General features: G+C 50.6%; 1 protein-coding gene across 1 annotated transcript; it reads left to right on the top strand.

Annotated features, from left to right (window-relative positions):
• The first annotated feature begins 8,527 nt into the window (after window positions 1-8,527).
• On the top strand, window positions 8,528-23,982 carry LOC128418861 (zinc finger protein 202-like). Its single transcript, XM_053398968.1, has 5 exons — window positions 8,528-8,612; window positions 19,030-19,355; window positions 21,953-22,034; window positions 22,300-22,382; window positions 23,235-23,982. Exons 1-5 carry the CDS (start codon window positions 8,528-8,530, stop codon window positions 23,370-23,372), a joined length of 714 nt encoding a protein of 237 aa, XP_053254943.1. The 3' UTR covers window positions 23,373-23,982.
• Window positions 23,983-27,370: the final 3,388 nt, after the last annotated feature.

Raw genomic sequence — 27,370 nt, 5'->3', positions numbered from 1 at the left:
GTGAGTCTCCCCCGGGGCCCAGTAACCCTTCAGCCTCTCCTGAACTGCAGAGGCTTAGGGCAGAGAGGCGAAGGGAACTGGTTTCTCCTAGGAGGAGTGCTCGTCTTAAGGCCAGGAGAGGTGGGGCTCCTGGGGGCCGGGACCGCCCCTGGCCTTAGAGAAGATAAAGGCCAGTCAGCCCGGTCCCAGGTTGCGGGAGCAATGTCGTTGTTGAGTACCAGCTCTTACCCGGACCCAGACCTGATCTTCCAGTGTTTCTGTTCCTCGCCCGGCTTTCTGCTTCTGACCTTCCAGCATTCCTGTTCCCCGCCCGGCTTCCTGCTTCTGATCTTCGAGTGTTCCTGTCCCTGCCCGGCTGTCTGCTTCGGGCCTCGCCTCGCATCTTGTGAACTACTACCAGGCTAGTGACTCAGGACTGAACTTTGACTACGGTAACAGTAACCCCCCCCCCGGGACCAGCACAGTTTGCTCCCGCCACACCCGCACTCCCCCTTCGTTGGGGTGCGTTCAGGAAGAGCCAGAGGCCATGGCTGACCAGGTAGCTGCGCTGGTGGCATTGGCCCAGGAGAACCAGGCCTTGACTCACACCGTTCAGCAGCTAAGTGATGTGGTTACGGCACTTCAGCAGCAGTTGGATGCCCTACCAGATCCTGGGGCCGACGCCCCAGCTCCAGACAAGTACTCCAGGCAAATTGCCAGAGAAATTTGATGGGGCCCTGGCCAGCTTTCCCATGTTCCTCGCCCAGGCCAAGTTGTATATTCAGGGGCGAGCCCGGAACTTCCCTGACGACCGCACCAAGGTGCACTTTTTGATCAGTTTGTTAAAGGACCAGGTGGCCAAGTGGGCATTGCCGCTACTCAGGCAAGACTCTCCTTTGCTAACAGACTATGTGGGGTTTTGTAACCACTTAGAGACTGTGTTTGGCAACCCTCTGAAGGAGAGCCAAGCCAATCAGGCGATTCGTCAGTTGAGACAGGACAAGTCCACAGCCGCCGCCTACGCCACAGAATTTCGGCTGTTGGCACAAGACTTTTCTTGGAATGACTCTGCACTTCGGGACCTGTATCTTGAGGGACTGTCGGACGAGATACTGGACAAGTTGGTCACAATGGATCGTCCCACCACGCTGGACGCCCTCATTCAGCGGAGCCTACAGATAGACGATCGGTTAGAAGACCGTCGCCAGGCCCGGGACCGCCAGCACTCCCGGCTCCTGGTGCCAGTCCTTCCTAGCAGGCCCACGGCCACACCCAAGTTATCGGAGGAGCCTATGCAGCTCGGGGCTTCGTGACCTCGTCTGTCCCCCGCGGAGAAGGCGCAGCATCGGGAGAGGAACCTATGTCTCTACTGTGGCGGAAGCGGACACTACGCCCGGTCCTGTCCCGAGAAGTTGCCAGCCGCAGGGAAACCGCCAACCCCAGTAGCCGAGGGCCCTGGCGACCTGGGGTCCCAGACCATGCTAGAGGGGCCCTCACCAGTGGAATTGCGACCCCTCATGGTCCCGGTACGTCTATACCCTCCAGGTGGGCCCTGGATTCTTACCCATGCTTTGGTAGATTCGGGGGCAACCCGCTCCTATATGGACGCTGCTTTTGCTGCCCATCATCAGGTGCCACTTCAGAACAAGCCAGAACCGGTACAGGTGGAGGCAATTGACGGGCGGCTCCTGCGTTCAGGTGCCGTTACTCAGGAGACCCAGCCCTTGGTCCTGTGTCTCCAGCAGCACCGGGAGACCCAAACTTTGGACATTGCCTCCATGCCCCGGTTCCCCCTGGTGCTCGGGATGGACTGGCTGGAGGCTCACAATGTGTAGATTGACTGGGTCAAACGGACTGTGCATTTCCCAGACCCATGTTCCCATGCTCAGTCCGAGATGCTAGCAGCCGCCCCCACTGAGGAGGCTGCATCCACACTCCCAGCCGAGTACCGGGACTACCAAGACGTGTTCGAGGAATGGGGGGCAGACCAGCTGCCGCCGCATCGGTCTTTTGACTGCGGCATAGACCTCCAGCCCAGAGCGCCCCTACTGGTGAGTCGCTTATACTCTTTAACAGAGCCAGAGCGCGAAGCTTTGCAGGACTTCCTGCACAAGAATCTGGAGCGTGGTTTCATTAGGCCTTCTACCTCGCCCACGGCTGCGCCAGTACTCTTCGTTAAGAAGAAATGTGGGGAGCTTCGCCTTTGCCATGATTACCGGGCCCTGAACAAAATTACTGTCCCAGATCGGTACCCCTTGCCCCTTATTTCGGAGTTGCTGGAGCGGGTGCAAGGGGCGCAGGTGTTCACCAAGCTAGACCTCCGGGGGGCCTACAATTTAATTCGGATTCGAGCCGGGGATGAGTGGAAGACAGCATTCGGGACCCGGTACGGGCAGTTTGAATACCTGGTTATGCCCTTCGGATTATGCAACGCGCCCGCTGTGTTCCAACGGTACATCAACCACGTGTTCCAGGACTTGCTAGACAAGTACGTGGTGGTGTACTTGGATGACATTTTGGTTTTCTCCCGTGACCCGGCTCGCCATGAGGGTCATGTCCGGACCGTGCTGCAGCGCTTGCGGGAGCACCGCCTGTATGCAAAGCTCAGCAAGTGTGAGTTCCATCAGCGGTCAGTGGACTTCCTTGGTCACCGACTCTCTCCATATGGGGTGCAGATGGATCCTGGGAAGGTGGCAGCGGTTCGGGAATGGGCGGCACCTCGGAACCGCAAGGACCTACAGCGTTTCCTGGGGTTCGCCAACTATTACCGGACCTTCATTGCAGATTATGCTCATTGCACCACCCCGTTGACCCGGCTACTGCGCCCCAAGACGCCGTTTTCCTGGGACAAGGAGGCAGAGGAGGCGTTTCAGGGGTTGAAGGCCTGTTTCCAGAGAGCGCCGATCTTGCAACATCCTGACCTCTCTCGACCCTTTGTGGTAGAGACCGACGCCTCCAGTACGGCTCTCAGTGCCGTCTTGTCTCAGCAGTATGGACCTGCTGCGCCACTCCTACCCTGCGCCTTCTATTCTCGCCAGCTCCTGCCAGCGGAGCGTAACTATACTGTATGGGAGCGGGAACTACTGGCCATCAAGGTGGCCTTTGAGGTCTGGCGCCACCATCTTGAGGGGGCACGACACCCGGTGGAGGTGAGAACCGACCACCGGAACCTGGAGTACCTCCAGACCACCCGCAAGCTGAACCAAAGGCAGATCCGGTGGGCGTTGTTCTTTTCCCGGTTCCAGTTCTGGATCCGCTACATCCCTAGCTCCCAAAACCAGAAGGCGGATGCCCTGTCCCGGAAACCTGAAGACAATGCAGACATGGTACAGCAAGCAGTACCCACCACGATCCTACCGCCGGCTGCATTCCTGGCCACCCAGGAGGCTGAGCCACTGCAGGCTCGGGTGCGGGAACAGCAGCGGGTCGACGCTTGGGCCCAGGAACGACTCCGGGAGCTGGCTGAAGGGTCCAGCGCTCAGTATCCGGGGCTGGTCTTGCATCAGGGACTTCTGCTGCACCACGGTCGCCTGTACATCCCGCCAGGGCCACTGCGGGCTGAGGTTCTCTGGATGACCCATGATGCCCCAGCAGCGGGGCACTTTGGGCGGTATCGGACCACCCATCTGGTAAACCGTGAGTTTTGGTGGCCCCGCCTGAAGGCTGACGTGGCTCGCTACGTCGCTGGTTGTGATGTCTGCCAGCGGGCCAAGGGCCCTACCGGGCGACCCCCCAGCCTGCTTCAGCCATTGCCGGTCCCACCACGTCCTTGGCACACGGTTTCACTGGACTTTGTAGTGGACTTACCCCCGTCTCGTGGCTGTACCTGCCTTTTGGTTTTCTCCGACCGTTTCACTAAGATGGTGCACTGTGCCCCCTGCCCATCCATACCCACAGCTAAGGAAACCGCTCAGCTGTACCTTCAGCATGTCTTCCGCCTGCATGGCCTACCTGAGCATGTGGTGTCCGACCGGGGCGTCAGTTCACATCCTGGTTCTGGTGAGCAATGCACCAGACCCTCGGGACAGAGGTCTGTCTCTCATCAGCCAACCCAAAGACCGATGGCCAGACGGAACGGGCGAACGCGGTGCTGGAGCAGTACCTTCGGTGTTACTGCAGCTACAAGCAGGATGACTGGGTCGACCACCTAGCATTGGCGGAGTTCGCCTAGAACAACGCGGTGAATGCAGCAGACCCCGTTCCAGGCCAGTTACGGGTATCATCCACGGCTGTTTCCAGATGTGCTGCCGGCATCCACGGTCCCTGCGGTGACGGAGTGGCTTCAGGAGCTCCAGTCCCAGCAACAGCTATTGATGGAGCAACTGCGCCAGGCCAAGGAGGCGTACAAGGCCCAGGCCGACTGCCACCGCCAGGTGGGGCCGAAACTCCACGTCGGTGACCTGGTATGGCTCTCCACTCGCCACCTCCACCCCTCTTGACCTTCACAGAAGCTGGACGCCCGTTTCACCGGCCCGTTTCCTATCGTGGACCAGGTCTCGCCTGTGGCATTCCGTCTCCGGTTGCCTGCAACCCTGAAGGTTCACCCGGTATTCCACAGGTCACTTCTGAGTCCGGTGGCCCCACCCGACGAGTTCCACCCGAACCATCCCCGACCGCAGCCAGTTTTAGTTCGGGGGGAACCTGAGTACGAGGTTGAACGCATTCTGGACTCCCGATACCGCAAGGGAAAGCTTCAGTATCTCATAGACTGGAAGGGGTATGGACCGGAGGACCGTTCCTGGGAACCAGCAGCCAACGTTAACGCGCCTGCCTGCCTCCGAATTTCCATGTGACGTACCCCAGCAAGCCGGGTCCAGACCCTCGATTGAGGGGGGAGCCTGGGAGGGGGGATGGTGTGATGGCCTGGGATTCCGATTCTGAGAGTGAACCGGAGGAATCCCAGCCGGCACAGGAGTCCTCCAGGGCCGGCTGCACTGGGGCAAGGCCTGGATTCTGAGGAGCCTGCACCTGTGCCAGATCCTCAGGAGCAGGCACCAGGTGAATCTATTCTGGCCCCAGAGGTGGTCGAGGACTCAGTGTCTACAGGTGAGTCTCCCCCGGGGCCCAGTAACCCTTCAGCCTCTCCTGAACTGCAGAGGCTTAGGGCAGAGATGCAAAGAGAACTGGTTTCTCCTAGGAGGAGTGCTCGTCTTAAGGCCAGGAGAGGCGGGGCTCCTGGGGGCCCGGACCGCCCCTGGCCTTAGAGAAGATAAAGGCCAGTCAGCCCGGTCCCAGGTTGCGGGAGCAACGTCGTTGTTGAGTACCAGCTCTTACCCGGACCCAGACCTGATCTTCCAGTGTTCCTGTTCTTCGCCCGGCTTCCTGCTTCTGACCTTCCAGCGTTCCTGTTCCCCGCCCAGCTTCCTGCTTCTGATCTTCGAGTGTTCCTGTCCCTGCCCGGCTGTCTGCTTCGGACCTCGCCTCGCATCTTGTGAACTACTACCAGGCTAGTGACTCAGGACTGAACTTTGACTACGGTAACAGTAACCCCCCCCCGGGGACCAGCACAGCACCTCTACACCAAGAAGGAACTGACACTCCAGGCTGCCGTAGAGGAGGCTTTAGCAACTGAAGCTGCTGAGAGGTCAGCGCAAGGATTCCAGTCAAACATGTCATCCCAACCAAGGATCCACCATGAGGACCTCACCGACGACTCAGAATCCGACCGGGAGGACATGCACTGAGTGCGGCAGCGCACATAATCTGCACGCCCACCACGACAGCCTCGTCCGGAAGACGGGAACTGTGCAAGTTGTGGGGAGCCACGAGCAGAGGACTTGCCATTTCCGCAACGCAGAATGCCGACAATGCAGAAAAGTGGGACACATCACCCGGGTGTGCCGTGCCTGCCCTACCCAAAGCCTCGAACCAGATGGCCGAGTCCCAGGCCCCGTGGTCTGACACACCAAGGCAACTCGACGGAGACCACAGACTGTCAGGTATACCAGTTGCCTCATTCTAATGCGGACAAAATTTACATTGAGGCACAGATAGGGGCAGCCCCGTTCTGCCTGGAGCTTGATACAGGCTCAACCCTTTCCATAATCTTGGCATGGACATTAAGGAATTGTGTCTCAGTGGCGGCTCCAAGTTTGGCCAGCCCCATACACCCTCCGGGAGACTTCCACAAATGCAAGGTCCCCACGATGGGGGTGGGAACCTTCAATGTACAATATTGAGGGTGGAAGTGGCGGTTGGACTTGATCGTGGTCAAGGGGTGCTACGTTAGCTTACTGGGGTTGGCGTGGTTTGGGCCACTGGGGTTAGCCATCACGGGGTGAACTGCACCAGCTCCCACGTGGACGTGGACGCCATGTGCAAAGAGTTTCCGGAGGTTTTCGATGGGGCATTGGGATGATCTACTGCCCCCCCCCGTTGGCCTACAACTAGATCCCGCCATACGACCCATCAGGTTCAAGGCCCAGCAGGTCCCATTCACCCTCAAAGCCCCGCATTGACGAGGAATTAGACTGGCTTGTGGAGCAAGGAGTGCTCTAGCCGGTGCCTAATGCCCCCTGAGAAACCCCAATCATCACACCCGTCAAGCCCAATGGCTCAGTCCACATCTGCACAGACTACAAATGTATCATAAACAAGGCCCTTATGGCTCATGCATACCCGGTGCCAATGGTCAGCCATGTCCTCGCTACCCTGGTGGGGTCTAAGAGTCCACCTGATCGGGGGAGACTTCCGGGGAGGCGCCTCCGGCAATGGCTGGATTCCTCTGATCGGGAGGAATCAGCTCCGTGGAAATCTGGGTCTGGCCGCCATGCCGAAGGCGGAGACCCGTTAAAAATCACAGGCGGGAGAAGCCTGTGAGTGTGGGATTCAGCGGGCACCTTTTGCGCCTCCCCCACTCATGGGGAAACCCGGTTTTGGGGATCCGGAGCGACGTGGGGTGAGTGGCACGGTGCTTCGAATCATCTGCTTTCTTCACGGAGCGAAGCCGCATAGCTGTTGTCGGAGAGCGCTGGCTTTTTCCTGTGGACAATTTGACTCTAAAGTAACTACCTGTGAGTACAGCTTAATCGGGAAAATTGGATTTTTAAAACGTCTAATTTGGCATCGAAATGGGAAAGGTTCAGTACAGGAAGTCCGCCTTCCCCTTTTGTAAATAGTCTGAAGCAGTTGAGGCTGCAAGCTGAAGTCTTGGAAAGATTTTTGTAAAAGACTAAATTTTCATAAGTAAAGAATACAATCCCCCCTTGGAGGCAGGAGAAGGGGGGGGGAGTTGTGGACTGAGTTTGCCTGCGGAAGAGACCAAGAGAGGTAAAATACCGCCGCTCGGACCCTGGGAACGGGCTGCTAGTAGGTCCGACGTTTGATGGGACGTTTATTGACAGCGTTTCGATAGTTCATTGACAGTTAGCATAAGAGAAGATACATTGTTTCTACTGTCTCCAGCAGTGAAAGTAACTGAAAATTGAAACTAGTTTTGGGTCATTTGAACTGTGCTTATGAGAGGATATTATCAATACAAATAGAAACAGTTTCCCTCTAGTGGAAGTTCTTGAAACTGGCGGCTATAACTGGGCTGGGAAATTTCCAGCTGTAAGATAAAAATCGTGAGACTGTGAGACTGACCTTGAATCTATTGAGTGCTACGGCAGGTGGGAAAGACGGAATGTCGCCAGAAGAGGCCCTAGCGGTTGTATTGTTGTTGTTGTTTAGTCGTTGTCAGGGAACTGCTATTGGAGCCTAGAGTGGAGGTAAGGCTCCCTAACGATGCAGGAGAAGGGACCAGCAGGGAGAGAGAGCAAACTTCCTTTGAGGAAGGAAATAGGAGGGACACCAGGAAGCAAGGTGGGACTGCAGAGAGAGGGCTCCAAGACTCTTCCACAGAGACCAGCGGGGAGAGCCCAGGACCTCCGTTGGGCACGCCCACTCTGCGCAGGAGACTTCCGCGCAGGGAGGCTAGGAGGAGACTTGGGGTCAAAGAGTTTTTATGTTGGAAGAAGTTCAGAAAACGCCCACTGACGGATTCTGCCAGCGACTGACACAGCCATGGAGAAAGGGCTGTCCAGCCAGGGAAAGGTTTAGCCAGGCAACGTTGCCTAGAGCTGCAGCACCCTTTACGCACAAGCAACCCCCAATTCCCTTTACAGCAATCCGTCAGTCTTTGACGTTGCTTGTGCACAAAGACAAGACAGGCAGCATCATGAGTCAAACCGGAGGAGCAGGCGCCGGAGAGGGAGCAGCGGCAGCGCCAAATCTGGAGGAGAGAAACCGAGATTTGGAACAGCAGGTGGCTCTGTTAGCGGCGCGGCTAGATGAAAGGAGGACTCAGGATGCCCAGGGGAAGCCCACCCCCATCGCAAGGAAGGTACCAGGACTGGTGCACAAGTTTGGGGAAAACCCCAGGGATTATAATGCATTCAGGACTGAGGTACAGTACGTGCTGGAACTGCAGTATGATGACTTTGCGGAGGATGGGGTGAGGGTCGCTTATGTTATTGGGCATCTTCAAGACGCTGCCAGGGAATGGATCCAGCCATTAATGGCAACGCAGAATGCTGCCCTAAAGGACCTTGGGAAATTTTTTGGCGCCATGGACGCCATGTTCTCAAGTGGAGTGGAGCAGAGTGTGGTTCGCAGGGAACTGATGGCGTGCAAGCAAGGGGGCAAGTCAGAGAGTACTGGTCACGTTTTGCCATGCTTATCCATAGACTTGGGTGGGAACTGGGCTCGGAACCAGTGCAAATGTTGTTTGAGGAAGGCTTATCCCCCTCAGTGAAGGACAAACTCTCCCGCACGGCCCGCCCTCAATCGATGGATCAGCTGACTAAGGCTGTACTTGCGATTGGAGCGCGCCAAGAAGCGCGCGCTTTAGAGAAGCGGGAGGGGAGAGGAGAGCGTTGGCATGACAACCGCATTCCTGAAATACCGGACCAACCTTCCCAGCCAGTGGAACCAATGGAGATTGGGGGAGCGCGCGCGGGGTTTCAAACTCCAGCGAAGTTCAAAAGAAGGAGGGAAAGGAGGGGAAAACAGCCAAGAAGTGTTTCCTCTACCAACAGCCAGGACATTTTGCCAGGGTCTGCCCTCAAAGGAAAGCATGGCAAGGAATGGTGGGGGCTGCTGGCTGTGAGGAGGGGGGCAAGGAGGAGCAGGGAAAAGCCAACGCTTGGCTGCCGATCACCGGGCACAGCAGCCAGGCCAGCAACCAGTAAAAGTGCCCAAGCCAGACCCCCCCCAGCAGCCATAGCCTTAGAGGTGGTGCTAGAACTCCCCAATGGGCACCCAATCAAGGTTAAAGCACTGCTGGATTCAGGTAGTTCCTGTAATTTTTTCAGCAAGGATTTTGCCCTGGAGCACCAGCTGTACCTCCTGCCTCTAGACTGTCCCTTACAAGTAACGACCATTGATGGCAGAGAACTCTTGGGAGGGGAAGTGACGCACCAGACTCCCCCCATGAGAATGAGGGTTTCCAGACACACAGAGACCATTGCCTTTCACGTAGCCACACTGGCAGGACCACCCATCATACTGGGAATGAGCTGGTTGGCACTACATGATCCAGTAGTGGCATGGCACCAGCGGACAGTTTCTTTTGGGTCAGCTCACTGCTTGGAACACTGTCACGGGGGGGAAACCCCGAGGATGGCTGTAGCCAGGGTGGCAGGGATGGCGGTGGGGGAAAAGGGGAAGGTACCGCCACAATACGCTGACCTGCAGGATGTCTTCGGCGAGAAGGAAGCGGATAAACTACCCCCCCATAGACCCTTCGACTGTCAAATCAACCTACTCCCAGGGGCTCAGCTACCAGTGGGTAAACTGTATGCCATGTCGGACAGGGAGATGCAGGAGTTGCGGGAGTTTATTGACAAGAACCTGAAAAGAGGTTTCATAAGAGAATCAAGGGCGGTGGGAGGCAGTCCGGTGTTCTTTGTGGACAAAAAAGACACCAAACAGCCCAGATTGGTCGTAGATTTTAGGGCCTTGAACCTTGTATCGGAACCAGTGACCTTCCCAATGCCCGGGATTGACGATATTTTAACCAGGGTGAGGAAGGGGGAAATTTTTACTAAGCTGGACCTTCGGGGTGCGTACAATTTGATTAGGATGAGGGAGGGGGATAAATGGAAAACCACCATGTTCACCCCTCTGGGGGCCTTTGAATACCTCGTTATGCCTTTTGGATTACAATCAGGCTCTGCCTGTTTTCAATCTTTCATGCGCCACGTGTTGGGATCCCTGCTGTACAAGAATTGCGTGGCCTTTTTAGATGACGTGTTAATCTATTCGGACAACGAGGAGCAGCATGTCAGAGATGTCCGGGAAGTGCTAAAGAGGCTACAGGAACATCAGTTGTGGGTCAAACTGGAGAAGTGCCAGTTCCACGCCCGAGAGGTTGAGTTCCTGGGATACAGGTTGTCGGACAAGGGCCTAGCAATGGACCCAGGCAAGGTGCAGGCGGTGCTGGAATGGAAGACCCCCAAGACCCGGAAGGACGTACAGAGGTTCCTGGGGTTTGGGAACTTCTACCGGAAGTTCATCAAGAACTTCGCCCACTTGACAGCGCCCATTACAGATTGCCTCAGTAGCAAAAAGAAATTCGTCTGGACGGAAGATGCACAGCAGGCCTTTGAAAGGCTGAAGAAGGCCTTCGCTTCGGAAGAGCAGCTTTTGCACGTGGATCTGCAGAAGCCAATGAGGCTGGAGACAGACGCGTCAGACCGAGCCGTAGGGGCGGTGCTACTCCAGCTGGGAGACCAGTCCAGCTGGAGGCCGTGCACGTTCTTCTCGAGGAAGCTGAGCAAGTCGGAGCAAAACTACACGGTGTATGACCGGGAACTGCTTGCAATTTATGAAGCCTTTCGACGCGGGAGACATTTGTTAATAGGGGCGCAGCACAAGATCCAGGTGTGCACGGACCATAAGAACCTGGAATAATGGAGGACTGCACGAGTACTCAACCAGCGACAGGTGCGATGGGCTCAGGAGTTCTCCAAGTTTTTCTTTGAGATTCGGTACGTGCCGGGAGAGAAAAACGTCAGAGCAGATGCCCTCTCCCGGAAACCAGAGTATATGGAAGGAGAAGGACCAGCAGAAGCCCGACATGTGATCCCCGAGAACCGATGGGTGTGTGGGGGAGTATTAGTAGAGAGACGAGAACTAGCCGGGCTGACGAAGGACGACGAGTTCGCCCAAACCAAGATCAGGGAACTCAGGGGCAAGGGGGGAAACCATGGGGGTTTTGAGGAGAAAGAAGGGGTACTGTATTACAGGGGAGCACTGTACGTACCAGGGGATGACTTGAGGAGAAGGGTGCTCAAACGGCTCCATGATAACCCGACGGTGGGGCAGTTTGGTCAACACAAAACCATGTTGCTGGTCACCAGGCAGTTCTGGTGGCCAAGGGTGAGGGAAGATGTACGGGAGTACGTACGAGGGTGCGACTGCTGCCAGCGAGCAAAGGGGGAGAGGGCGGCGCCCGCGGGGTTACTAGAACCCTTACCCACACCGGGAAGACCATGGGAGGTGGTATCCATAGATTTTATGACCGATTTGCCCAAGTCAAGGGGTAAAACAGCCGTCATGGTGGTTGTCGACCTGTTAACAAAAATGTGCCACTTTATCGCTTGCTCACATGCGGTGACAGCAGAGGAAACTGCCAGGCTGTTTGTGGAGCACATCTTCAGGCTGCATGGCGCCCCCTTGAGGGTTTTGTCCGGCCAAGGGAAGCAATTTACTTCCTGGTTCTGGAGGAAGCTCATGAGCTTGCTGCAAGTCGAGGTAAGCTTCTCAACGGCCAGACACCCGGAGACCAACGGGCAAGCGGAAAGAGCGAACAGTATACTCCAACAATACCTACACTGCTATGTCAGCGAGAGGCAGAACGATTGGGTGGAGAAACTAGCGTTGGCTGAATTTGCGTACAATAACGCGGAACATGTGTCCACGGGAATGAGCCCGTTCATGGCCAATCATGGGTGTCACCCCAGGGCCTTCCCAGGGGGAGGGGAGGAGAGGTGGAGTGTACCAGCAGCGGAGCAGTTTGTGGAAGAAATGGAGGCCTTACACCAACAACTTAAGATGAACTTGGAACGGGCCAAGGAAGTGTATAAGAGGCAGGCCGACAAACACCGTAGGGAAGGAGAAACCATACGGGTAGGGGACCGGGTGTGGTTGTCAACCCAAGGGTTACCGTTCAAGGGGGGTTGCAAGAAGTTGCGGCCAATGCAGCTGGGACTATTCGAGGTGACACAGCAGGTTAATCCCGTGGCCTTTAGACTCAAGTTGCCGACCAGCATGAAACTATACCTGGTGTTCCATAGATCCCTACTCTCCGTACAGGGAGGGACTGGAACTGCCGGGGCGAGAGAGAGAGGTCCCCACTCACCCACACGTAGAGGAGAGGGAACTCAGTAGTCAAGCCATGGAAATACTCGATTCAAGATGGCGAGGGGGACAAGTGGAGTATTTGGTGGCTTGGGAGGGGGAAACAGAATCGGAAAACACGTGGGTTCCTGCGGAAAACATCAGAGATGAGTATCTCCGGGGGAGTTTCACGGCAGGTTCCCAAGGAAGCCCAAACCCACATCGAGGTTCTAGAAGGAGCAATTTGGCACCACAGATGAGGAAGAAGATTTTATGGGGTTTCCGGCCTCTGAAGAGGAGGGAGGAGAGGTATCCGGGGGAGAGGAATCGGACTGGGAAGAGTACCCTGTGCGAAGAGATAGCAGCAGGTGGAGAGCAATGTTTGAATCTTCGGAGGAGGGAGATAGCTCCTTCCGGGGATTCCCCGCATCACCGTCAGGGGAAAGGGAGGAATTTAGGCCAAAGGAACGGAACGGAGGTGAGGGGGGTCCTGGAGGGGAGGTGGATGTCAGGGAACTGCCATCGGAGCCTAGAGTGGAGGTAAGGCTCCCTAACGATGCAGGAGAAGGGACCAGCAGGGAGAGAGAGCAAACTTCCTTTGAGGAAGGAAATAGGAGGGACACCAGGAAGCAAGGTGGGACTGCGGAGAGAGGGCTTCAAGACTCTTCCACAGAGACCAGCGGGGAGAGCCCAGGACCTCCGTTGGGCACGCCCACTCTGCGCAGGAGACTTCCGCGCAGGGAGGCTAGGAGGAGACTTGGGGTCAAAGAGTTTTTATGTTGGAAGAAGTTCAGAAAACGCCCACTGACGGATTCTGCCAGCGACTGACACAGCCATGGAGAAAGGGCTGTCCAGCCAGGGAAAGGTTTAGCCAGGCAACGTTGCCTAGAGCTGCAGCACCCTTTACGCACAAGCAACCCCCAATTCCCTTTACAGTTACATACAAAAAAAATTCCTTAGACCCTTGGTGATATCTGTGCCTGTAATACTCAGAAGAAATGTTTCTGGTTTTTTAGGGAAATCGACCTTTAACATTATTTTTAGTTCTGTGTGAATGTCGTTCCAGAACTCTTTGATCTTCTGGCATGGCCACCATATATGAAGCATGGTGCCTCCTGCTTCCCTGTATCTCCAACATACATCTGGTGTATTTTTATACATCTTGAAGAGTTTTTGCGGTGTCAGGTAATACTGGTATAACATTTTTTGCATATTTTCCCTTATGGAACAACAGGCGGTAAACCTCCAATTTACCTTCCACAAATTCTCCCATTGGGACATCTCTATGGTGTGACCTAGATCTTGGGCCCATTTAATCATGGCCGACTTAGCCTCCTCCTCCTTGACTTCCCAGAAGGTTGGCAGTTTGAATCCCTGCGACGGGGTGAGCTCCCGTTGCTCGGTCCCTGCTCCTGCCAACCTAGCAGTTTGAAAGCACATCAAAGTGCAAGTAGATAAATAGGTGGGAAGGGAAACGGCGTTTCCGTGCGCTGCTCTGGTTCGCCAGAAGCGGCTTAGTCATGCTGGTCACATGACCCGGAAGCTGTACGCCGGCTCCCTCAGCCAATAAAGCAAAATAAGCGCCGCAACCCCAGAGTCAGCCATGACTGGACCTAACGGTCAGGGCTCCCTTTACCTTTACTTTAAGGAGAAGAGAAATGATCCCTGGGCCAGCATGGGTGAGTCTTGCTTGGAACCAGGGCTGGACTGCACCGCAACTCAGACTCTGAGCAATCAAGTGAAGCTGCCTGGGTACCAGGATAGCAGCTGGCATCTCCACCATCTGGGTATCATTGGATCTGGACTGTTTTCACACACTAATACCCAATCCTGTAGAATACCATCAGTTATATTGTATTGGCGCAATCAGAATGAATTCCTGGAACCAAAATGCTTTTTCTGTGCACTCTGAGCAGGAGCAGCACTGACGGATTCTGCCAGCGACTGACACAGCCATGGAGAAAGGGCTGTCCAGCCAGGGAAAGGTTTAGCCAGGCAACGTTGCCTAGAGCTGCAGCACCCTTTAGGCACAAGCAACCCCCAATTCCCTTTACAGTCGTTTAGTCGTGTCCGACTCTTCGTGACCCCCTGGACCAGAGCACGCCAGGCACCTCTGTCCTCCACTACCTCCCGCAGTTTGGTCAAACTCATGCTGGTAACCTCGAAAACACTATCCAACCATCTCGTCCTCTGTCGCCCCCTTCTCCCAACATCAGTGTCTTTTCCAGGGAGTCTTCTCATGAGGTGGCCAAAGTACTGGAGCCTCAGCTTCACGATCTGTCCTTCCAGTGAGCACTCAGGGCTGTTTCCCTTAAGAATGGATGCGTTTGATCTTCTTGCAGTCCATGGGACTCTCAAGAGTCTCCTCCAGCACCAGAATTCAAAAGCATCAATTCTTCGGCGATCAGCCTTCTTTATGGTCCAGCTCTCACTTCCATACATCACTACTGGGAAAACCATGGCTTTAACTATACAGACCTTTGTTGGCAAGGTGACGTCTCTACTTCTCAAGATGCTATCTAGGCCTGTCATTGCCCTTCTCCCAAGAAGCAGGCGTCTTTTAATTTCGTGGCTGCTGTCCCCATCTGCAGTGATCATGGAGCCCAAGAAAGTAAAATCTTTCACTGCCTCCATTTCTTCCCCTTCTATTTGCCAGGAGGTGATGGGACCAGTGGCCATGATCTTCGTTTTTTTGATGTTGAGCCTCAGACCATATTTTGCGCTCTCCTCTTTCACCCTCATTAAAAGGTTCTTTAATTCCTCCTCACTTTCTGCCATCAAGGTTGTGTCATCTGCATATCTGAGGTTGTTGATATTTCTTCTGGCAATCTTAATTCCAGTTTGGGATTCATCCAGCCCAGCCTTTCGCATGATGTATTCTGCATATAAATTAAATAAGCAGGGAGACAAAATACAGCCTTGCCGTACTCCTTTCCCAATTTTGAACCAATCAGTTGTTCCATTTCTAACTGTAGCTTCTTGTCCCACATAGAGATTTCTCAGGAGACAGATGAGGTGATCAGGCACTCCCATTTCTTTAAGAACTTGCCATAGTTTGCTGTGGTCGACACAGTCAAAGGCTTTTGCATAGTCAATGAAGCAGAAGTAGATGTCTTTCTGGAACTCTCTAGCTTTCTCCATAATCCAGCGCATGTTTGCAATTTGGTTTGCACTTCTGGGAGTTCTCGATCCACATACTGCTTGAGCCTTCCTTGTAGAATTTTAAGCATAACCTTGCTAGCGTGTGAAATGAGTGCAATTGTTCGGTAGTTGGAGCATTCTTTGGCACTGCCCTTCTTTGGGATTGGGATGTAAACTGATCTTCTCCAATCCTCTGGCCACTGCTGAGTTTCCCAAATTTGCTGGCATATTGAATGTAGCACCATAACAGCATCATCTTTTAAAATTTTAAATAGCTCAGGTGGAATACCATCACTTCCACTGGCCTTGTTATCTGCAGTGCTTTCTAAGGCCCATTTGACTTCACTGTCCAGGATGTCTGGCTCAAGGTCAGCAACCACACTACCTGGGGTATACGAGACATCCATTTCTTTTTGGTATAATTCCTCTGTGTATTCTTGCCACCTCTTCTTTATGTTTTCTGCTTCTGTTAGGTCCTTTCCATTTTTGTCCTTTATTATGGTAATCTTTGTACAAAATGTTCCTTTCATATCTCCAATTTTCTTGAACAGATCTCTGGTTCTTCCCATTCTGTTGTTTTCCTCTATTTCTTTGCATTGCTCGTTTAAGAAGGCCTTCTTGTCTCTCCTTGCTATTCTTTGGAAATCTGCATTCAATTTCCTGTATCTTTCACTATGTCCCTCGCATTTTGCTTGCCTTCTCTCCCCCGCTATTTGTAAGGCCTCATTGGACAGCCACTTTGCTTTCTTGCATTTCCTTTTCATTGGGATGATTTTCGTTGCTGCCTCCTGTACAATGTTACGAGCCTCCATCCTTTTTTTTTTATTTAAATATTTATTGGCATTTTCAAGAAACACACAACAAACCAAAACAAAAAATAAACAAAACAAAAAAAACACAAAAATACATAATATTCAAAACTAAACAAAAAAATAGAAAAAACACATAAAGTTTCTGATACTTATTATTCTTAACCTTATTTCTCAGACCTCCTCACACCTCCCCTTCTTGTATTCCAATTTAAATTGTCAGTTCAGCAAGTCCTTAACTTATTTCTTTACCTTAGCTTAAACATTTGTTCTAACATCCTATTGTTTTACTTTACTTCTTTTTTCCATTTCCTCAATTTATTTTTAACAACCTTATTTTCAATTAATTTAATAAGAGAAAACCAATTTTACCTTATTAAAATTACACATCAATACTTATACCTCATTAATTATTCTTGAACCTTTTTCCTAAAGTCGACCAAAATTTCCCTTCCACGATTTACCCAATTTCCTTACCCCTAACAAAATATAAAAAGCAAATTATCCTTATGTACCCTTTGGATTCCCAACCTCCACCCGCCCTTTTCCCGGTTCCAGTCCCCAACCAATATCCATCAGTCTTTATGTTATTTATTTAGCCTGGAGATCTCACGTCCGAGGCCCTTATATCTCTCTCAGTTCCTTTCTGCCGGTCTCTTTGATAGTCCTTGATGTTAAGCCCCAAGTCTCGGAGGTGCTCCGGCCCAACAGATTCCATGTTGCTTCCAGCCAGTCCTCCATACTTAAAAGCAAAGCCTATGGGGTGCTCCAACTCTTGTTTCAAATTTCTTTCAGATCCAGATGTCCCCCAGGCTCCAGCTTTCACCTTCAACAAATTTGTAATCCTCAGGTCTTCAGATCTCCTCCAAAGGGGATCTCTCCATTTTCCAAACTCCCATTCAGACCAGGCTTTCCACATCCAATTTTTATTGTCCTTTTTTATCATCATGTCAGGCCTCATATTGTAACTCTCCTTTGACTCCTGCAAATCTCCTGCTCCTCCTTCATTTTCTTCAAAAACAACATATTGCTCCATCGTATCTACACTTCCAGTTTCATTCATTTGTTCAGTTGAATAGGCTTCCTGTTTCAAGTCCTTATCAGACTCAAAACTGTTGTTTACTGTCCAGTGTAATAGTGATACCGCTGTAGACAAAGCATTGTATTCATCTTGCAAGTTTCCCAAGAGAACGAGTGCTCTGTCCAATTCTGCTTGGATTTTACATACTCCAGCCATTTTTGTGATGTAGTGTCCCTATTACCCCTCTAGGGGGATTTTAGTCCCTTAGTATTCCTTTCAGCTCAAAACCAAAAGTCCAGTTATTTTGTATCAGCCCACCTTGTTTTCAACAAGTTATACCAAATAAACCAGCAAAAACAGCAGAAACAATGTTCTCTTTTTCCAGCTGACAACTAGCTGACTAACAGCTCACTTGACAGCTGTCAAAATCTTCAATGCAACAGGCTTTCTCATAGGACGTTCCCGGGTCTCGGGGGGGGGGTGAAATTTCAGCTCCCAAAATTCTTTTTATCCTCCAGTAAATCTTCTTATAGTGTCAAAACCGTGAAGTCAGGATCTTTCATTAAAAAAACAAGAAACAGATTCTCTCGACTTTAGCTGCCCAGTCCTTTGCTTTAAATTGTTTACAAAGAGGGGGGGGTGGACTTCCTTTTTAGCCCCTTCCCGCTCGTTCCAAATCCAAAATTAAAGATTTTTTAAGATCCCAATCTCCGTATTACTCACGGGTTTATGTTTTAGAGTCCAATCGGTCTTGGAAGAAGTTGGCGCTCTCTGTCAATGGCTTGCGGCTTCACTCCGTAGGCGAGGGAGTACTCTCAGCACCACGCCTCACCCTGCCTCCGTTCCGAAGCCTTTAAAAGGGCTCCGTCGCAGATTGGGGGGGCGCAAATGGTGCCCGCCGAGTCTCTGTGTTCACAGGCATCCGCGCCTGTGATTTTAAGGGTCTCCGCTTCGCCGCAGCGGCCAGACCCAGACGCTACGGAGCCGATTCCCTCCGGAGCTCGGAGGGAATCCGCCATTAAACAATGGCGCCAACCCGGAAGTCCCAATGTTACGAGCCTCCATCCATAGCTCTTCAGGCACTCTGTCCACCAAATCTAAATCCTTAAACCTGTTCCTCACTTCCACTGTGTATTCATAAGGGATTTGACTTAGATTGTATCTTACCGGCCCAGTGGTTTTTCCTACTTTCTTCAGTTTAAGCTTGAATTTTGCTATAAGAAGCTGATGATCTGAGCCAGTCAGCTCCAGGTCTTGTTTTTGCTGACTGTATAGAGCTTCTCCATCTTTGGCTGCAGAGAATATAATCAATCTGATTTCGATACTGCCCATCTGGTGATGTCCACGTGTAGAGTCTTCTCTTGTGTTGTTGGAAAAGTGTGTTTGTGATGACCAGCTTGTTCTCTTGACTATGTTTTGACCCTTTGCCAAAAGGAGATTCCACAAAGTGTGTGAGGGGGGGTGTATTTTCAGTGCCAGGATACAAGGTGCTCTCTTGACCTGGGAGCCCAATCCCTCTCCCCCACCCCTAGAAAAGGGGGTCTTCCCCTCATCCTCTCCTTGCAGGACCCCCTTTTCCTTCCTCTTTGCTCAGAAAGTCGGAACCAACTCTCTCAAGGGACCCTGGAGCCAAACACTTGCAGAGTTTTACTTCTCAAGCAAAGGGTGGGAAGGAATTCTTGTTGCTCTTGAGATGTACAGAAATCTGTTCCCCGCGGAGGTAGAAGCTTGCCAGGCCCCCAAATTCCCCCGATGGAGCACCTCTGCGCCTGGTTGAGGAGGACACCCCTTGCTCAGAGGTGCAGAGCCAGCAGCTCAGGCAGTTCTGCTACCAGGAGGCCAAAGGACCACGAGAGGTTTGCCGCCAACTCTACCACCTTGACCATCAGTGGCTGAAGCCAGAAAGGCACACGAAAGCTCAGATGTTGGACCTGGTGATCTTGGAGCAGTTCCTGGCTGTCCTTCCTCCGGAGATGGAGAGCTGGGTGAGGGAATGCGGAGCGGAGACCAGTTCCCAGGCAGTGGCTCTGGCCGAAGGTTTCCTCCTGAGTCAGGCAGAGGAGAGGAAGCAGGCAGAGCAGCAGGTGAGAGAGACTTTCCTCTGGATACTCCCAAGGGGCTCCAAAGAGGAAGGAGAGTATTCCCAAATCATTTCCTAATGGCCCATCCTTTTTTGGAAAGCATCCAAGGAATGATATTGGATAGCCCTAAAGTGTTTGCGTCAGCTGCTCCTTTTCTAATCCTTTTCCCCTCTCTTTCTTTCGAATCCTTGTTGCTCTTTCTTTTTTTAAAAAAATTATTTTTATTAAGTTTCCTTTTTTTTAAAAAAATGTTTATTTAAGTTTTACAAAACGTACATCACATATAACAAAACAAAAACAAAAACAACAGACAAAAAATAACAAGAAAAAGAAGAAAAAGAAAGAAAATTCCACTTTTAAATTTCAAAATTCCATATCCCTCTTTCCTGACCTCCTCACATCTCCCTTTTTTGTATTCCTCTTTACTCCGTCAGATTCAGCAAATTCTAACCCATTTCCAACCTCGTTTATAATTATATATTTCCACTTATTATGTCTCTAATTTCCCTTATCTTGATCCTTTACTCCACCTTATATACTTTGACATAATATTATTCTAGTCATACCCCCTCCTTATTAAAATTCTTCTTTTCATAACTCTTTTAACCATATCCCAAATGCCATGTTACCTTCACATCCCACATCATTTTAACACTCAAACATTTTACAATATTTTTGTAGGTAGTTCTTGAACTTTTTCCAATCCTCTTCCATCAATTCTTCTCCCTGGTCACGGATTCTGCCAGTCATTTCTGCCATCTCCATGTAGTCAATCACTTGCATCTGCCACTCTTCCATGGTGGGTAGATCTTGTGTCTTCCAATACTTGGCGAGAAGTATTCTTGCTGCTGTTGTTGCGTACATAAAAAATGTTCTATCTTTCTTTGGCACCAATTGGCCGACTATGCCCAAAAGGAAGGCCTCTGGTTTCTTAGGAAAGGTAAATTTAAATACCTTCTTCAGTTCATTATATATCATTTCCCAGTAAGCCTTAACCTTTGGGCACGTCCACCAAAGATGAAAGAATGTTCCCTCAGTTTCTTTACATTTCCAGCACTTGTTATCAGGCAGGTGATAAATTTTTGCAAGCTTAACTGGGGTCATGTACCACCTGTAAATCATTTTCATAATATTCTCCTTTAAGGCATTACATGCCGTAAACTTCATACCGGTGGTCCACAACTGCTCCCAGTCAGCAAACATAATGTTATGACCTATGTCCTGCGCCCATTTAATCATCGCTGATTTGACCGTTTCATCCTGTGTATTCCATTTTAACAGCAAGTTATACATCTTTGACAAAATCTTAGCTTTTGGTTCTAGCAATTCTGTTTCCAATTTTGATTTCTCCACCTGGAAGCCAATTTTTTAATCCAAATTATAGGCCTCATAATTTTTATTAAGTTTCCATTTACCAAATTAAACATATCAAACCAATTAATCCAAATTATAACAATACACATCATATAATCCAATTATTTCCCAATTGTAAAATTTTTGTGGGGCGTACCCATGCTTCTTGAAGGGCAGGAGTCCAATCCTCGAATATTTATGCTGCTTTCATATTTACAATGATATTTTCAGTCCCTCTTCTCAATCCTTGTAGTTACTCATTTTCCTTTTCATTCACCTCTGAGTTATCTCCGCAAGTGGGTTAAAAAAAACAACAACAGTTATTTATTTTTGTGTGTGGATTCTGTATTGCTCTCTCGTGAATCACTCTCTTCCAATAGTCCAGATGTTTCCACTCGAGCGGGCAATCGCCATCTTACCGTTCCGATGAAATACAGTCTAAAAGCCCGCTCGTTAACTTTCCAGACCTGTTGCATCGCAAATTAGTCTTTTCCAGGAGGGCTGCCCCTTCCAGTTCACAATTCCATCCAGATAACAAATCTTCGGCTCGCCCTCCCTAAGACCAAACTCCCTGCAACAGATGTCTGTCCTTCTGTATCAAATCTCAATTCTTGCTGCGTCACAGATAGAGCCTTTGTTTTTCCAAGTCCTTCACAGAATAAAACCTTTGAATTCATATTATTTTTCCACACACAGCTCATTTTTAACCCCATTTGTCAATTGGTTACTGTGACGGATCTTCTGAGGGGGAGGGTTATTAGGTAATCACATAAAGCAAGAAATAAAAAGTCATTCCCCCCCTTTCCGTTCCGTTGGCTTCCACATACCAGCATGTCTGTAGTGCTTTGATGTAATCCTCCGTCTCAATCTTCTTCCTTTCACTCGCCAAATTATTAGCAGATAAAGCCTCCTGCCTCTCTCGAAGCATGTGCGTTAGCTTTCTCCAGATTTTTCCTTTTAAGTAACGCAACTAGTTTTGCTCCTGGAAGCAGCTTCGGAGGAGTGCCGAGACCCGCCGAGGGTTGTGCACCCAGTGCCTTGCACCCCCTCCTTCTTCCGAACTCGGGGGTGATTTATGGCAACCGCGGGTGAAAACTGCGTCTTTCCATTCTCTGGAGAGACGAAGGAGACTGATTTACTCCCCATAATCAGCCTCAAATTGCCTCTTGCGGGCCGGATAGATGTCATTATCCGCCATCTTCCAAGGCGCCCCTAGCGGGCCCCCTGAATCCTTGTTGCTCTTTCAGGGGAAGGATCTGTTAGCAGAAATAGGTCCGGATTCCTCTGAGATAGAAAAGACTCCCTTGGACTCCAGAGAGAGGCCTCTGGGTAAGGAGGAAGGAGTTCTTTCTCCGTCTGCTCACAAGCTGTGGATTTTGAAACTAATCTGTGAATTCTTTTCATCTTATTGGAGAATTCACAGGGGACCAAGAGCCCAGAGAAAGGGAGATGTATTTTTGCACAACTAGTATGTCAAATGGGTGCAAACGTCCACATTTAGGTGGCAACTCCTACTTGTTTGAAGGCGCACCTGTAGTTTTCCTTCGGAGTGAAGCATGCGCTCTTGGCTTCTACTTACCTTCTTCTCTCGCAGGAGACGGAACGAGGCCAGCAAGACCTGCTTGTCCATCTTTTATTGGTGGTGGAGGGGAAGCTGCCCCTGTGGACCCAGAGCAGGTAGGAGGAAGAGGCCATGTGGGGAGAGAGGATGTCATGGACTGGTGGACACAGAGGAATGGTGGGAGGAACCGCCAAGGAAGGAGGGTTGTAGGCTCAAATAGGCTTCTAAGCAGTTCACACCCCATACCAAAGAGTGGCCAGGATTCACCCCATCAGTCCCACAATGGGGAAATCTTTGCGGCGCTTTAGCAGAAATGCTAAAGTTCCAGGTTCTTCAGTGCAGTATATTTATTGTGAGCTCCATATATACAAATATCTACAGGCTATAATACAGGAGCAGTTCATACAGTCAAACGGAGTACCTGGCTGCACCTTAAGGCAAAGAGGAAGACTCTCTCTCTGACCACACTCCTCTGCACCACCACCTTTACTGCTGGACAGGTTTCCCTTTTAAACCAAGGACAGCCAATCAACTGACAGCACATTATTCTGACCCACATCATTCTGACCCTGCACTTGCATAGAAAGTATTGCAGGCCGATTGCATCAGCCAGTTGCATCAGCTAGCAGACTCAAGCCTGCAGACTTACTATCTCACACAGCATTCTGGGATCCCAACACTCCCTACCCGGCAAGAACAGCACAGAGGGACAGAAGAAGGGATCCTTCCATGTGGCAAACGGGAATGTTTGTGCACAGGATTAGAAGAATGATTTGAAGAACACCAGTTTCTTAATGCCCCTCATTAAAATACACAATGAATAATTCCGTTAACACATCAAAATATGCATCCATAAAATGTGCAGAAAAAGAATCCAATTAATACAGAACATCAATGAAGAGGCAGAAAACAACAAAGTGTAACAGTTCACCTTTATGTTATCTAAGAGGCCAGCCTTTTTCTTTTAGGGTCCAGTGTGCTTTGAAGATGTAGCTGTCCATTTCACAGACGTGGAATGGGCATTGCTGGATCCTGACCAGAGAGCCCTCCATAAGGAAGTCATGGAGGAGAATTGGGGGATCTCGGACGCTCTCAGTAAGGCTTAATATTATGCCTACCCCCCTCCAAGATGGCCCCCTTTTGCTCTTGAAGGGCTGGTCTGTCTGCAGCCCCCACAGCCTCCCATCAGGGCCCCTTCATGGGGGCAGAAGCAGAGGAAGGGCCTCAGGAAAGCAGCCATGGCTCTGGCCAGATGCACAGGAGGAGGAGGGGCGCTGACCGCTCTCCTTCCCCCTCAGACTCCATCCATCAGCAGCTCCCATCTCCTCATAGGGGCAGGGCCACCAGAGGTGCAAGGTGCTGAGCAGGGGGGAAGATCCTCCAGGGCAGATAAGACCCCCCCCATATTTTTTCCAGAGTCCTCTAAACTGCCCAGGCCTTCTTAAATGTATCTTCAAAGTGATTCAGGAAGTTGAAGTGGCTTCTGTCAGATGTTTTGTTTCTGTTCTTCTATCTGTCCTTGGCTGACTAAAGAGATGAGTGACATTGGAGATGGCACAGATACCAAGATTGGGCCAAACAAAATCCGTCCCAGAAAATAAGCAGGCTTTTTGAACCTCAGGCAGTGAACCCTGGAGGAAGGCCTCACATCTAACTCCCTTCAGTTCTTTCCCTGTTACAGGCATTAATTAGCACTGCTCCATAATTTGGGACTCCATTGCTTCCTGAGGCTCTAATCTGTTTGTCACTTAGTTGCAGGTGATGAGGAATTGGAGAAGGAGAATGAGGGAGACCACAACAAAAGTCAAACAGTGGGGAAGTCATATTCAGAGTATGGAGAGAGCTTCAGTCAGAACTCCCATTCCACTTTAAATCAAAGAAATCCCATTGAGAAGAAACCCCGTCAGTGCTTGGAATGTGGAAAAAGCTTCAGTCGAAAGGACAGTTTCACTTCCCATCACAGAATTCATACAGGGGAGAAACCTTATCACTGCTAGGAATGTGGAAAGAGCTTCAGTGACAGCCGCCAGCTTCCTGTCCATCAAAGAATTCATACAGGGGCGAAACCCTATCCAGGTTCATTGAGAAGGATTCATTGAGAAGGCCAAACTCGCGATCCATCAAAGCATTCAGAGTGAGGGGAAACAATTTCAGAAACCTTATGAGTGCCAAGAGTGTGGAGAGAACTTCAGTCGAAAGGACCATCTCACTTCCCATCACAGAAATCATCAGGGGAGAAACCCTATTAGTGCTTGAAATGTGGAAAGAGGTTCATTGAGAAGGCCAAACCCACGATCCATGAAAGAGTTCCCAGTGGGGGGAAATGATTTCAGTGCTTGGAATGTGAAAAGAGCTTCAGTCACAGGGCCTGTCTTGCTTCCCATCAAAGAATTCACATTGGAGGCAAACTGTAGTAGTGGCTGTATACAGATTTAATTTTAGGAGACTTTAGTTCATATGAGGAGAGGATTGCAGCTGGGTTCTTTGCCACATCAGGTGCCCAACAGCAATTCCTACTACGTACCCAGAGCTGGGACTTGCAAGTCCTTGGCCAAGCTTTTTAATATCTTCTTCACAGTGTCCTTTCTCTTGGCAGATCAAGATGAGCCAAGGTTGCAAGGTTTTTAGCTGGGGCAATTAGAATAAGATCCACCGTTTGACTATTGACTCAGAATCCTTAAAAGTATATTCTATAACTTTTTATTTATTTTTCTTTGTATATCATATTGTTGTTTTATTGCTATGGCCGGTGGCTGACCCAAATTATGATTTATTCCTTCAATACCTCCTTCACGTCATGACTGGTCTAAGTCCTTTCAGGATGTCCTTGGCATCAAAATGAAAGCCTATCTGGTGCCCGGAGAGCCTGGCGAGGAAAAGGCCTGCCGAGGGATGTCCTTGCAGAGCCTCTCTCCCTCTGGGCCTTTCCTGCTCCTTCTGGGGTGTTTGTTTGGTTTTTAGCCAAGAGAAGGCTTGCTCTTCTTGTCTCCTCTTCTCCCCCTCCTTGACTTCACAGCTCTGCTGCAGTCCCTTCCCAGATACAGAGTGATCTGGGGTGTCGCGGAATCCTAGAACTGGAGAATTCTGCAGGTCTGCCCAGAACTCATTGCACTGAGTTCAAGGGAACTTCTTCCCTGGTAGTTCCTCTGGGGATCTCCGTTCGACCGAGCTGATAAAGCTCATCTTCCGGAATCGCCTCCACGTGATTGACGACCTGAGCCTCTGATAAGGCTCCAGGCACATTCCCCATTCAGCAGAGTTTCCAGCACAGGGAAGAGACGAGAGGTTTGGGCTACATCGCTAGGAGTTTTATTATCTAGCTACGCAGGCAGAAAAATACATCCTCTCTCTGCGAGAGCAGAGAACAACTGAACACCAAAGAAACAAAGGAACAGGAATCCGTCTCCCGTGAGACTTCCAACAGTATGGAATGTGTGGAATATAGAGAGAGTCTTGTGACTCCAAAGCACTGCTCAGTGGCAAACCGAAACTACCAGTTCCGTCCAGCTGCCTGAATGGGAGAGAGAGGAAGCAGGGCTCCTCCAGGGACCTCCTAGCCCTGAAGTCTTTCCCTGCCGGCTGGCCATTATCAGAAAGACTCTTTGACTATTGGGGGTCTGGGTTGGCTCTTTCCCATGTGGGCCATTCCTTCTGCCGTGGGGCATGAGGTGAGTTTTACGTGTGTTTCTTTCATCACACTTAACTCATTACCATGTTTACATTGTTTACATTTTTCTGTGTTTTGATGTTTCCTTTGCCTTTAGAAGTATATTTTATACCTACTCACCACTTACTGAGTCTTGATGTATTAACCCAAGTGGTGAATAGTTATGGCAGAAAATTCTGTCGACAGAGGTGTGGAAAATTCCTATTCTTGAAAGTAACGAAATAGTCGTCATCTTGCCCCGACCCCCCGCCCCATATGCCTAGCTTACCTGGCCTGCAGCGCAAGAAGTTGCATGGATCATCTTCCTTCCGGATGCAATTGCGCAGCCTCCAGACCAAGCGCTGGCACCTCCCCTTGGGCTGATGTACAAAAGCCCAATGCACAACATGGATGGTGCTGCCCTACTCCTGCTCATGTTTAAACATCCCTTCTAGCCCTGAGGGGGCAAGAGAGAAAGGCTGAGCTGGTCAGAAGCAAACATTGTAAATCTATGGTCCTCCTTTTTAAATGCAAAGAGCATTAAATGATAAATCGCATTGCAAAACCAAGAAATGGAAATGGACAGCTTCACCCATCGCAAGCATCCACAAGCAGTGGTGGTTTCTGTTTTGGAGGAGGGACCATTCTTGTCCCCTTTCCCTTCAACTATACAAGGTTTTGTCAAGCCCACCCCAAACTCCTTCCGTCCAATAGGGGGGATGTTTGAGGGCAGTGAAGTCCCTTTCAGATCACTTCAGATATGAATCTCTCTTCACACCTGTTGTGACGTGGGGTTTGTGATTTCAGCTCTCTTGACATAATATGCTGGAGACAGTTCTGTAGTAACGCTTCTTTATTAAAGCAAACAAGACTGAGAACTGAGGAGGGGAGAGCTACATTTATAGGGACAGGGAACTAGCTAGAAAGGATACATTTTGGAGGGAACAATATCAGGCAATCACAGTCCTGCCTTTTGGAGGAAACCAATAAGACAGAGGATCCAAATACAGCAGCTTAAATGAACCAATAGTAGCTGTACCCTCTGGAACCAAAAGGCAGTTACTTTACCCTAATGCAAATACAGACAATAATAATACAGATATAAAATCCTTTGACTCAATACACAACACCACCCTTCTCAGCACAAGCATTTTCTCCTCACTTACAGGAACATTGGGAAGACAAGCTGGCCTTGTTGTGAGCCAGGTGTCCTAGAGAGACAGTGGGGAAAAGGGAGGTCCCACTCTGAAAGGCCCATGGAATCAAAGGGAGGCTGGGGAGGAGAACAGGTCCTCTCAGGAGTGGCTTCCGAGTGCCATGATGCGCTGGGGCAGGGCAGGGACAAATGCAGAGGGGCACTGCCTGCCAATCCAATTCCCCGAAATTCTGTCGGAACTCAAGCCAAAAGTCAGAGCACAGCCTCCAGCTTAGCTCTTAGTCCAGAGGAATTTGGCCACC

The sequence above is a fragment of the Podarcis raffonei genome, chromosome 8, assembly GCF_027172205.1.
Source record: "Podarcis raffonei isolate rPodRaf1 chromosome 8, rPodRaf1.pri, whole genome shotgun sequence".
NCBI classification, from domain to species: Eukaryota; Metazoa; Chordata; class Lepidosauria; order Squamata; family Lacertidae; genus Podarcis; species Podarcis raffonei.
The sequence above is the reverse complement of the archived record's forward strand: the minus strand, read 5'-3'. Positions and strand labels throughout refer to the sequence as shown.